The sequence below is a fragment of the Onychostoma macrolepis genome, chromosome 22 (assembly GCF_012432095.1).
Source record: "Onychostoma macrolepis isolate SWU-2019 chromosome 22, ASM1243209v1, whole genome shotgun sequence".
Lineage (NCBI taxonomy): Eukaryota > Metazoa > Chordata > Actinopteri > Cypriniformes > Cyprinidae > Onychostoma > Onychostoma macrolepis.
The window spans coordinates 9301861-9315522 of record NC_081176.1 but is presented as its reverse complement, the minus strand read 5'-3'; the positions used below and the strand labels follow the sequence as shown (position 1 = coordinate 9315522).

Here is a 13662-nt window from a genome sequence, read left to right as displayed (position 1 = left end):
TAAACATCAGATGAAGTGATTATTTTCTCTAATACAGATGATGCCAATGTATTTTTTGATGAGTCCACTGTTAGCAATAAAAACATTACCTGCTTGATGGATGTCTACAACGGACACAACCGCTGTCGCGGTACAACAACAACAGCTTGAAGTTGTCTAATTTGGCACGGTCTCCCTGCTGCACTAATAGTAGTAAGGCTTTCCTCTGTGTATACATCCTTACAAGTACAATTTTAGCTGTATTATTTGCGTCCCCTTCAAAAAATGCTCTTGAGAAATGTTATGTTCATTGTCCCTGAAATTTACGCCTCTGGTTGATTTTCAACCCTACACCAATGCATTCTGACTTTTAATAAGATTTTCCCAAGAAAGAGGTACGAACGAACGCGGCGTCCTCCATGATTCTCGATCGTGACAAACTCATAAATATAACTTCAGAAGTAGGAAGCAGGACATTTTTAATCCATCTAATGACCCAGTAAGAAAAGTTTTTACACAAACAACTGTTGCAAGAAAAATACATTTTCAAAAAAAAAAAGTTTACAAAAGCTAAAATAAAAAGTTAAAATCTAAAAGTCCAATTAGAGGGTTGCTAATCTCATGAACTTCGTTTCAAATTAATGTAAAATAAATCAGTTCATATTATAATAACTTTACTGACTACAACAAGAAAAAAGGAAAACTGATTTATACATTGTTATGTATTCATTTACCCAATTAACAGCTCTTATGTCTTTTTTTTTTTTTTTTTAACAGCAACCATTAAATATCCTGGAATGCTTGAAGATTTATAACTTATTGTTCTTCAGTCTCATTGATGAAGGATCAAGAATAAACACCAACCTGTTTGTTCTTCAGTGTGTTTCATTCTGCAGGGTTCTGGATCTCTCATGTTCTCTCTGTCCTTCAATAAACTCTGTCTCTGCAGATTTCACTTCTTCCTGATGCTCTGATGCTCGTCTTCACTTGTAGACTGATGGGAATATTCCAGCATTTATTGCTGAACTGCAGTGGGAGGAGCTTCACTGAAGGTGTGATTGTTGTGGGAGGAGCTTCAGTGAAGGTGTGATTGTTGTGGGAGGAGCTTCAGTGAATGAGGAGCAGGGACCTGTACCATGATGGTAACTGAACAAATTCAGAGCTACAGGATTAGTTTCGAGTTGACAAAGCCAAACCACTCCAGTTCGGCTTTGCTGGTACCATGATGCTGATCATCAACTTTCTTTGTCAACTCAAGGCTTTGATCCTAAGTTTGTGGAGCGGGTGCACATGAATGTGTGACATCAGTGGTGAACAGCCAATCACATGCCTTGCAACATAAAGCAAGTTTAATTTACTTCTCTTTATTTTTAAAATAGTGTTATCTATTGATTCTACAGCTCATTTATATTACATATGATCTGTATATATTAATATTAATTTAAAATGAATGATTTATAATAACTGTTAAACTAAAATTGCTTGTGTGTAATGGAATAATAATAATATAAATCATATATTAATTATATAAATCATATTAAATAACTCTAAGTAATTATCATGAAAGCCAGACAATTTTATTTATTATTATTTTATTTATTTTTTTAGAACTAGTGACCTTTAATTTGGTCAAAAAAAAAAAAGTGACTTTTTGTGTCAGACATGTGTCACTTTGCTCACATTTGATTGGTCCAATTTCAGTTTGAGATCTCTTATGACTCATTTCCACGCTCAACGCTCATGTATCTGCCTCGAGCAGCCTTAGCTCGGCTGGTCCTCCCGACATCTGCCGCTGGCTCTGATGTGTCTGTAGTGATTAAACATGAGATACAATTCGTTTTGGGTAGGCTATATTTAACAGGCATTCGTGGTCTCATGAATCTATGATTTGTTCCTGGTCATATAATTTTGGCTGAACACAAAATTATGTTTAACTTTATATTTATTTAGAACCATTTATTTACCATAGTATAACGTTACAGTGCTGGCTTTGTAGCATATGTTTGACTGAATTGTTTGCGTTTGTCTTTATTTCCTCTTATATAAGCCTCTTATACTTTTTTTAGTGGCTGATAAACATGGTTTATCACAGATTCATGAAATAAATGCTGTTATAATTACAAATAAACTCATATAATAAATGCTGTTATACATGCAAATAAATGCTGTTATAATTGTTGTGGCAAATTAAAAATATATCACTGAATAAGGAGCCCGGGGCCTGTACCATGATGGTGGCTGAACAAACTCAGTGTTACAGGTTTAGTTTTGAGTTGACAAAACCAAACCAGTCCAATCTGGCTTTGTTGGTATGAAGCTGATCATCAACTTTCTCTGTCAACTCAGGCTTGATCCTGAAGTGCGACGTCAGTAATGAGCAGCCAATCACATGCCTTAAAACTATGATTCACTTTTTATGAGAGAATCAGTGCGAAGATGAAAAGATTGAACAATATGAAGAATTTAAACACATTTACACAGCACGATCATGAAACGATCTATCCATGAAAGAGGAAAACTTAAAGAAAACATCTTACCATATAAGTGCAAGTAAAAGTTGTAAAGTTAGTTTATAGAGTTGATAATATTTATAGGTATAAAAACTCTTAAAAATCTAAGCTCATATGTAGTCATGCTTAAAGCTATTGATTCTAAAACATATTTATATTGCATATTATCTATATGTTTACATTGATTTTAAATAAAAGCTTAATAATTACTATTAAACTAAGCTGGCTTGTGTAATGGATTAAGGGTATAATAATTATATAAATAATATAAAATAATTATAAAAAACAATCATCTCTAAAAATCAGATGATTTTATCTTTAAAAATGTTTTACTATGTAGCGTCCTTTAATTTGGAGTAAGAGAAACTGGAGGAGTGGCTTTATTGCGTCACGTTGCTTGAAGCTGATTGGTCAAATTTCGGTTTGAGATCTCTAAACCAGAGCATAACCTGCCCCGGAGCAGATTAGCTGTGGAGCGTAAGTTACTATGGCGATGAACACTGCTAAAAGCCAAAACACTTTCATGGTACCTAAAACCCAGAGTTGGCGCAAACTAAACTGAAACTTACCTGGCTAGCCAGCTAAACCGGCTTCATGGTACAGGCCCCCGGTCTCATGAAAATACGTATAAATATTACGCCAAAAAAAAAAAAAAACTTGTGGTATTGATATGCAAAAATGGACTTTGGTGTTTACATGCTACACATGTTTTTGGCGTGCATATAATACACAGTTTTCGTGAGAATATGATACGAAATTTGTTAGGGTGCAAATGATACGCAGTTTTCGCGTACATATGATATGCATCTACACCACAACCCTAATCCTACCCATCGCATAGCATAGACATGCCAAAGTCCATTTTTGTGTATCAATACCACAAGTTTTCATTTTTATTTGACGTACTAACATGTCCATCTGTCTTTAAAGATGGTTTATTTTCTTGCAAGAAAATGTCAAACAGTCTTACAGTCTCCTTACAGTCTAGATGTCTTTTATAGTCTCATCTCTCAGAATGTTATCTCTCTCGGCCAGTGATGGTCATTTCAGTGTCATGTTACCACATTCTCAGACTTGCTCATCATACTCTATCCTTGGATGAAGGCCCTCCTGTCACACAAACACCCTTTTATTCTCATAATTTGTTTACCTAAAATGTATTAAAGAATTAACAGTATTAAAGAATTACATTACATGACAGTTACATCTTGTTATGTCACAATAGCTGATCGTGTCGTTTGCTGAAGTCTGTTAACACCAATAAAATGAGCTTAATGTGGCAATTAACAGATCTGAAGTCTTCAGCATAATGAATGAGGTGAAAACAGGATCTATTGACATGAAATAAAGAGGATTTTCAGCAGCTGATAATATTGATGAACCTCAGACTATAAACACTCATTAAACAAGCCATTCAGGATCAGCAGCAGATCATCTCACTTTATTCTGAGTGTTTGCTGATAGAAACTGATTGTTTGAGTCACAATATTTACTGAAAGCCTACTAAAGTGCTCTACTGAAAAATAATTTCTCAAGTGATACAGAAAAAAAAAAAAAAACACTAATATAAAGACATGGACAACTATCTTCAGCTATCTTTATCGGATGTTGTGATTTGTCCACATGAATCTAAATGTACTTCATTTTTCTAATAACAACATTCATAACAACAAAATAGTTTCCGCTTGTTGTTTTGTATGTGAAGAGAAACAAGAAAAAAAACTTCTTTAGATAGGTATAAATGTTAGCAGGCACACAAATAGCACTGAGACCAATAAAAACTATTCAGAAATAACGCTGTAAAAATGTTGATTAAACAAAATAAGAAAGGTGTATTTTACAATTAGGCCTCCGTGAAACAGTGTGAACCGCTCACCTCAGAACTTCACACTGAAGCCAATGATGATCAAAAACACACCAAATTCTGTTTAAAACTACAAAATACCATAAAACAACATATCAAACAAAAATAATGTTAAAACAGCTACTGACGTAGACAGACAGACAGTCTGTAACTAGAATTATGAAATTATTCATTCGTGACGCAAGAAAAATCAGCAGACAACAAAAGTGGACAACAAAAGTGTAATACTTGAAGCAAATATTAAGTAAATCTTTATTGAATAACAAGATAGCAAAGCATCTCAGGTGAATAGAAGTGAAGATGGATTGTTACCCGCCTCGAGTCTGGGAAACCTGAGTGGGTAAGTTGTATGTACAACACTTGCCAGCACTGTAGAATAATAAGAAGAGATGGTGTGAGACAACGAGTCCTGGCTGCAGTCTTTGTCAATGTTTAATTGATTCTGACTCGCCCTTTGCAATACCTTGAATCAATAGCGCTAAGCGCCGTCTACAGGCGGCAAACATACTCCTTTTCCTCATAAAAAAAAAAGAATGATGAATTGATGAATGAAAATTCAGCAGATAATGATTTTAAACCTCAGAAAAATGTATGTTACACATATACCATATAACCTTTTAAGGGGTGTCTTTTGTTTAGATACACCAATGCATTTTAAACACATCAATTTATTTATTTAATTTTTTTTACCCACTACAGGATCAGATGCAAACCTACATGACAGAATATCTTACACCTGCACATTTTGTAAAATACACCCTAAGAGGAAGAATAACTAATTGTTTTAAAAAACAGCAGTGAAGATGAAATTAAAAATAGATCAGCCTCTTTTTCAGCTTAATGAACAAGAACATTTTGAACCTGTAAAAACCTTTTACAAATATGCATTAGAAGAACATTTTGAACATAAAATGAAACTCGTAATAAAGCATAATAAAATAATTTATATCATAAAGCAAAGTTGTATGCAAGAATAAAACTTTAGATATTGCTCTTAAGGGAGGAACTCTCTGTTTGAGTTGATCTGAATCTCACAGATGAAACTGCTGGTCTTGAAGATGAACTTTATTCACTGTGACTAATTTAGATGATGTTTCTTATGACAGATTGGAAGAGATGTGGTGTAACACTTGAAATCGCTGGACCTGAAGATAAACTAATACATTTACATTTTGTGACTTTGTGACTTCTCTATCTTAAAACCCATGCACATCTGTGGACAACAAGCTTACATACACATAATTTGAAAACCAGTCTTAAGTGTCAATTTTTCAAAATTGAGATTTATACAGCATCTGAAAGCTGAGTAAATAATCTGGAAAATCTGGAATCTGAGGGTGCAAAAAAATCAAAATATTGAGAAAAATCGCCTTTAAAGTTGTCCAAATGAATTCTTAGCAATGCATATTACTAATCAAAAACGACTTTTTGATATATTTACAGTAGTAAATTTACAAAATATCTTCATGGAATATGATCTTTACTTAATATAGTATTACAAAATGTATTACAAAATGCAATGGCACCACAGCGGCAGGAAAAGAGATGGCAATAGAAAGAGCGAGGAAGAGAGAGAGAGAGGGAATTAAGATAAATACAAAGAAGCTAAACCAATGGAATGAGAGTAAAATGAAGGGAGCTATTGGTGATATTGTGTTTGGCATGCATAAAGTATGGTGAATATAGGCTTTTTTTTAGGCCTAATACATATGTCCCAGATTACAAAGTGACCTGTCCCAGATTATCAAATTCAGGCATAATTTTTTTGGGGGGCACAAAACACTTAATAGGTGTGGCATGTCTCCTCTGGGCATAATATCTACATTATTTCTTCTGGTGTGGTTAGAAAACATCTTAGGGATTTCAGAAAAATCTAATGTGTTGATCTAATGTGTTAGATAGACATCTAAATAAATCGCAGAAGTCAAAATTGCAAAAAATGTCCCAGATTAACCCGAATTCACCATATTTATTTCTGGCGACCTGCCACGATATCAAAACTGACCAATTTTTCAAAAGACTTTGTTGAATAAACACGTACTGCACGTTTAAAAATCAAAACAAGGCGCTGGTGTTTTTATATCACTGTGTTTCTGAAGGAAGACTTACGCAGCAAAAATATTTTGCTTGTTATCAAAAATAATCTACTCAAGAGGGACTCAAGCTGTACCGGAAGTTAAATTAGGGCCACAAAAGCGCGCATGCGCAGTAACGTTTGTTTATGTTGTTGCCGTTGAAACCGTCTATACTAATGATTTTTTGGCATAAAAAGAAAAATCTTTAATTTTGACCTATACAGGGTGTTTTTGGCTATTGCTACAAATATACCCCGGCGACGTAAGACTGGTTTTGTGGTCCAGGGTCACATTTGTCCCTTTTGCTTTCCGTACATCCAGTTGTTTTAGTGTATGCATGCTGCAGTGTTGCCAAATCCACAGTCTTTTTCCCGCGGAATTGGGCTACTTTGGGCCAGTGTTTGATGAACAATTTGGTCGGGTTTATTACGCAGACCTGGCAACCCGCTAAGCAGACACGCTTGGTCGTGGGGGAACAGGAATTCCAGAGGGGACCGGAATCGACTGCTACACCGGCGTTTTCAAGGTCGAAAACGGAGACGTTTGGAATCGCTTCAGACCCAGTTTTAGTTCGAAAGCTCCGAGGGTGCGGTTCAGTGTAAACGGTCCAAAACGGAGACTTTTGAAAACGATGGCGTTGCTGCCTACATTCTCACTGCGTATCCTTGACGACCGTGTAAACAATAACATCATGCTCGTTATTGTTCGCATAGATATGTATGGATAGATCCCCATTCGACCGCTCCAAGCACGCAGACGCGTCCGCCATCTAAATAAATCATCCGCGGCTGTGCGGCACTTGTTTGCATATGAGATATATGAGCTAAAGTGTTTTTAGGAGTCTGACTTGCAGACGCCAGACCACTGATTCGTGAAACGTGCTTTCCTGCAGTCTGCGTTCTTCTGACTATTTTGTAGTAAGTAGCGAATATGATTCGGGGAAATGTATCGTAGTAAAAGTATTCATTTTAATTAGAAAATGTAGTGGAGTAAAAGTTGGTTGAAATGTAAAATACTTGCATTACACTAATATTAGAGCACTTTCAGGCTTTCAGCATATATTGTGACTCAAACAATCAGTTTCTATCAGCAAACACTCAGTGTGAAGTGAAATGATCAGTTTATCCTGAATGGCTTGTTTAATGAGTGTTTATTGTCTGAGGCTCATCAATATTATCAGCTGCTGAAAATCCTCTTTATTTCATGTCAATAGATCCTGTTTTCACCTCATTTATTATGCTGATGACTTCAGGTCTGTTAATTGCCACATTAAGCTCATTTTATTGGTGGAATCACGATCAGCAATTGTGACATTATAGGTAAGTATCATAAGAATATGTTTTAAATAATCTGTAATAAACCATGCTTTATGCACAAAACACAATAAATAAATACAAGTTGTTAAGTTAAACTCCGCTGGTGGGTTATTTGTTTCTTGCAATTGTGTAAATTTATTTTCCTAAGTTTGTTTATTTTCATTTTTCCCTTACATTGTTTATATTTGGTATATTTTAAATGCTGTAGTCCTTAGGTTTTACTATATTTTGTTGACTATGTAAATGAGAGGTAAGATAAATTGTAGGAATAAAATATGTGGAGGAAATATTTTAGAAATAAAGAGAATTTGTGGATTATTCTAAAACACTTTGCAAATAATTTACTTAAAAGATATTGAATTTGAATTTAATTTTGAATTTATTGCCATTTGCACAGGTACATTGGAATTTGTGTGTGTTTCGCAGAGTCAGCTTTATAGGCAAAATAATAATAATAACAATAATAATAACAACAAATATATTAAATACATATACCGTATTGTCCCGAATATAAGACGACCCCCCTTTTTCCAGATGTACCTTTTGGAAAAAGGCTTTTTGAAAACCAAATCTTGTTTGTTTTTTGTTTGTTTTTTCTCTCTGTGTAAAACATTTTTTCTTAAATTATTTTTATTGTTTTGTTAGATGTTAGTTTTTTCAGATGTATTTCCAAGAAAAAAAAAACATTGTCTTATATTCGGGTCAATACGGTAATAATAATATATAATATAAAATTTTATATTAAATTGTGTGAACTGATGCAAAAAATAAACTCAGTAACTGATTTATCTTTAATTTGGGCAGATCTGCTCCTCCTTCAGTGAAGCTCCTCCCACAACAATCACACCTTCAGTGAAGCTCCTCCCACTGCAGTTCAGCAATAAATGCTGGAATATTCCCATCAGTCTACAAGTGAAGACGAGCATCAGAGCATCAGGAAGAAGTGAAATCTGCAGAGACAGAGTTTATTGAAGGACAGAGAGAACATGAGAGATCCAGAACCCTGCAGAATGAAACACACTGAAGAACAAACAGGTTGGTGTTTATTCTTGATCCTTCATCAATGAAGCTGAAGAACATTTAAAGTTATCAGCAGTTCATCAGATTTAGTGTTTATAGTTGAAAAAAATACCTCAAGAGTTGTAAAAAATAAACAAAAAAAGTTAAAAGTTAAACCAACAAATAATATAGGCGATACTTTCTATCTCAGGGTACAAAATAGGGACTGAAACGCAAATGTTCAAATTATATCGCTTCCTGGGTGTTGAGTGAAAAATATTGGTCAGTTAATTCGTTTAAAATAGTTATTAATTATCTAATCTCCCGGTTTCACAGACAAGGTATAAGCTAGTCCCAGACTAAAATGCATGTTTGAGCTGTCTTAACTGAAAATATCTTGCTCTGACATATCTTAAAATATGTCAGTGTCATTGTTTTGTGTCAAGATGCACACCTTAATGTTTTCTTCTAAGGCATTTTTGTAAAAGTTGCTTAAATATCTTAATTTGACTAAGGCCTAGTCCTGGTTTAAGGTAAGCCCTGTTTGTGAAACCGGGCCAATAAGTTTTTAGTATAGTATATTAGTGTTATAGTTAGTATATTGTATGTATTTATAATATAATATTATATTTGTGTAGTTGATCAAACATCGAATAGTTGTCACTACAGAAGCACTGGATCTGTGACTGCATTTTTTAAATTTTATATATATATATAGATCATTGAATCATTTTGTAAAAATGTGTGAAAATGATTATAATTTCTAGCTGTCGTCAGCTTTTGCATCACATTTCTCTGACTTTTTTATTATTTATTTATATTGTAACTTTTTTAACTCTAATTTTAGATCTGAAAGAGAAGAAACATGTCAAAACTGGAGGAAAAACTCGCTCTCAGACTGAAAGTGTTTCTTTACTGAAAAGAAGAGAAAAGAATTGGTTCACCTGCACTCAGTGTGGAAAGCGTTTCACACACAAACAGAGTCTTGAGGTTCACATGAGGATCCACAATGAGGAGAAACCGTTCACATGTGATCAGTGCGGGAAGAGTTTCAGACAACAAGGACACCTTCAGAGACACATGAACATCCACACTCGAGAGAAACTGCGTCAATGTGATCAATGCGGAAAAACATTTTTGAGGAATTCAGACCTGAAGGATCATCTGAACGTTCATACCAAGGAGAAACCACATTCATGTTCTTTCTGTGGAAAGAGTTTTACACATCCGCAGGGTTTAAAAGTTCATCAGAAGATACACACTGGTGTGAGAGATTATATGTGCTTTGAGTGTGAAAAGACTTTTATTACAGCTAAAGATTTGATACGGCACCAGAGGATCCACACTGGAGAGAAACCTTACAAGTGTTCACACTGTGACAAGAGATTCAATCGGTCAGAACATCTGAAATCACATGAGAGGATCCACACTGGAGAGAAACCTTACAAGTGTTCACACTGCGACGAGAGATTCAGTCGGTCAGAAATCTTGAAAACACATGAGAGGACCCACACTGGAGAGAAACCTTACAAGTGTTCACACTGCGACAAGAGATTCGGTCGGTCAGAAATCTTGAAATCACATGAGAGGATCCACACTGGAGAGAAACCTTACAAGTGTTCTCACTGCGACAAGAGATTCAGTCGGTCAGCACATCTGAAATCACATGAGAGGATTCACACTGGAGAGAAACCGTATCACTGCACTGCATGCGGGAAGAGTTTCACTCATTCGTTTTCTCTACGAAGTCATAAAATAAACAATCACATTAAGTAGTTCATCTTCAGGTCCACTGCTTTATACTGCAACATTGGATCTCTTCCATATTAATCTGTCATAAGAAACATCATCTAAATTTATCACAGAAGTTCATCTTCAAGACCAGTAGTTTCATCTGTGAGATTCAGATCAACTCAAAAGCCCTATTCGTACAGTAATTGTTTCTCATGGGGACGTTGTCAGTCCTCTGTCGTGTGTGTCATGTGTTCCCGCCTCTTGTCTCCATATTTGGTCATGTTCCTGTCCTTGTTAGTGTGATTATTAGTTAAGTGTTGTCCAGCTGTGTTTTAGTAATTATCAGTAATTGTCTTGTGTATTTAGTTCCTGCCTGTTTAGTTAGTTTTCGTTTGGTCTACTCGTTATTCCCCGGTGTTCCTGTCTGTGTTAACCTTGCCTTGTCTTGCCCTGATGTTGTAATTAAAGACTATTCTTTTGAAGTTTATCCTCGTCTCCATGTTCCTCGTTCCTCCCTGCTGTGTGCACTGTGACAGACGTAAGGTATTTTCACCATTTACAGGGGGTAATCCGAATCCAGGATGTCGATGTTTGTCTCACCACACCTGTAAAAATCCCTGGTCGAATTTCCTACTGTTTTTTTGACCAACACCAAGGTTGTGTGATCATTTAATTGCTGTCCGAATTCACATCTCTGAGTTTACAAGAAGAAATCAATTCAAAATTCAATGTTTAATACCTTTTTGACAACAGCCGAACACCGTACAGTAACTGTTGCATTTAACTGTAATTTGCATGCATATTATTTCTGAAAGGCTGGAAAGTATTTGAAAGAGCAATACTTCATAACTGCTCCACCACAGCGAGTGAGAGCAGAAAGAGAAGAAAAGCACGTAAACATTCAAAATGGGTCTTTATTATGGCAGCAGCAGGTATACAATACAATACAATTTTGAACAGGAGCAACTGTTTATCTTAACATCAGCTCACACACTCAATCGACATTCCTTTGGGGGGCGCTGTAGCTCTCTTATTTAACCGTTTTTTAATACACTACAAATATATGTGGGATTATTCGCAGAAATCATACCATGTGTCATACTCGTGGGGACAGTATGCTTGGAAATAATATTTTGTGTCTTCCATTGCATTCGTTATTTGTGGTGCGCCAGCCACCCAATAGCAATAGCTTAAGCTTTGTGCTTTTAATATAAAACAAAGTCTCAGCTTTCAAAATCAGTTTTATAATGAAACACAAATTATGCATCTTACAATAATGTGATTTTCAAGATTTTTAATGTGGCGTGACAGATTGCTGTATTTATGTGAATCAATTCATTAAATTATTGTGAAAATTCCACCTACTCCGCAAAAACATCTGTGGCGTCCAAACTTTCATTCCTCACATAGCCTGTTTAATTAAACAGCAATAAAATGTTCTAAAGGTTGAAGTGGACTCAAATTTGTTAACATACGTTATATTGTTGTCTTTTACAATATTTAACGTGTTCCATTCATTATTTTTTGCGCGCCAGCCAACCAGTAATCGCAACGATTTTGTGCTTTGTTGCTTTTACACACAGCTCAGCTTTCAAATTCTGCCAGTTTTATAACGAAATACAAATTATAAATGTGTTTTTGCTCTTTATTTCAACATCATAAGGCGTGAAAAAAACAACAGTTTAGCCTAATTTATAATGAAAATAATGTCTCGTCGTTCGTTATTGTAATCGGAAAGATGATTGACTCACTATCTCAAAATATTATAACTATAATCTTTATTCTCTAAACATTTCGACTTTATTCTCGTAATATTTTGACTTTATTCTCGTGATTTCGACTTTATTCTCATAGTGTTTCGACTTTATTCTCGTAATATTTCGACTTTATTCTCGTAATTTCGACTTTATTCTCGAAATATTTCGACTTTGTTCTCGTAGTGTTTCGACTTTATTCTTGTAATATTTCGACTTTATTCTCGTAATTTCGACTTTATTCTTGAAATATTATGATTTCAATCTCGTAATTTTAGATTTTTAAAAAAAATTTAAACAGGAGATTTAAATAATCAAATATTAAATAGGATTATATACTATAAAATAACAGACGTCCCAATGAGAAACAATTACTGTCCGAATAGGGCTAAAGATGGAGTTTCTCCCCTAAGAACAATATCTAAAGTTTTATTCTTGTACACAATTTTGCTTCATGATATAAAATAAATTATATAATTATGCTTTATTACATGTTTAATTTTATGTTCAAAATTATCTTCTAATGCATAGTTTGTAAAAGGGTTTTACAGGTTCAAAATGTTCTTCAAAATGTTCAACAGTGTTGCCAGTAAGTTACTGTAAAAACCCTTTGAAATGTCTAACAGTGTGAATGTAGTTATTAGTAGTGATCAGTGGTGGAAAGAGTACTGAAAATTTGTACTTAAGTGCATGTACTGTTACATTGCTGAAATAATAGAGAATGTGAAGCTGACGTCATGCGGCATTGAGTTCTGGGAAACTGCTTTGTTTATCCGCCATACTGGGAGGATCGCGCTGCCTCTCCGCTATTGAGTTCAAGGCAGTATTTTGAAGGAAAGGAAGCAGGTCGCGGAGATAGAAGACGCCGGATAGTAAATCTATTAATAATGTCACTTTCTAAATCTTAAGAGAAAAAAATCGAATTATCATGCAAAGTGATTAAATAGCTTCTCTTCCCTGCAAACGATCCAATGAAGAATGTGAATTTTTAACTTAAAGGCAAAAACAAAACAAAAGATAAGTAGGTATCCATATTCATTTCAGCATATGTAGCAGAGGGTGATCCTCTCAAAATGGCGGCGGTGCCCCAGCTTGCAATGTGGCGTGACGTAGCTTCACATTCTCTATACTTCATTGTCTATTCTGTATTATTCCACTCTTGATATTACATATTCTACTTGCTATTATTCATCTATTGTTATTCATTTATTTATTATGGTATTATACATGTAATTTGTGCTATTATAAATCGAATACATCACTTATGTTATTGTACTTGTACCCAGGTAGCAAAAATTGTGCGGGCCGAGAGCGGCCCGATTAAGGCTAAAACACTCGGCCGATCCTCGGCATGAATCTAGGTCCGATTGCTCTGCGAGCGCTCGGTTTTAACGCGGCCCGATTGCGGAACTCCGAGTGAGAGGACGTAAA

At 35.0% G+C, this 13662-nt stretch overlaps 2 protein-coding genes across 4 annotated transcripts in view; one reads left to right on the top strand and one right to left on the bottom strand.

The window, feature by feature from the left end:
• The window catches only part of LOC131530181 (gastrula zinc finger protein XlCGF49.1-like), an 89002-nt gene extending 84187 nt beyond the window's left edge, over window positions 1-4815 (bottom strand). The window contains exons 1-2 of one of the 2 annotated variants that reach the window (XM_058760347.1): window positions 4666-4815; window positions 844-922 (exon numbers count right to left, since the gene is read on the bottom strand). In XM_058760347.1, the coding sequence (XP_058616330.1) occupies window positions 844-892 (49 nt within the window). In that variant the 5' untranslated portion in view covers window positions 893-922; window positions 4666-4815. The remainder of the gene's footprint in view (window positions 1-843; window positions 923-4665) is intronic. The other variant, XM_058760348.1, reaches the window with a different exon arrangement.
• A 1775-nt stretch (window positions 4816-6590) lies between these two features.
• LOC131530169 (zinc finger protein 501) lies at window positions 6591-12262 on the top strand. 2 transcript variants are annotated; one of them, XM_058760330.1, is made up of 4 exons: window positions 6591-6954; window positions 7642-7747; window positions 8549-8779; window positions 9591-12262. In XM_058760330.1, the coding sequence occupies exons 3-4, from the start codon at window positions 8731-8733 to the stop codon at window positions 10517-10519; spliced, it is 978 nt and encodes a 325-aa protein (XP_058616313.1). In that variant the 5' UTR covers window positions 6591-6954; window positions 7642-7747; window positions 8549-8730; the 3' UTR covers window positions 10520-12262. The 2 variants fall into 2 exon arrangements, with proteins under 2 accessions (XP_058616313.1, XP_058616312.1); XM_058760329.1 differs by having other exon boundaries at window positions 6591-7345.
• Window positions 12263-13662: the final 1400 nt, after the last annotated feature.

What these genes read in the sequence shown, in the direction of transcription:
- LOC131530169 (XM_058760330.1), top strand. Translation starts at nt 8,731, where the DNA reads ATGAGAGATCCAGAACCCTGCAGAATGAAACACACTGAAGAACAAACA. An exon ending in ACACACTGAAGAACAAACAG is followed by an intron (nt 8,780 to 9,590) that starts GTTGGTGTTTAT and finishes CTCTAATTTTAG; the next exon opens with ATCTGAAAGAGAAGAAACAT.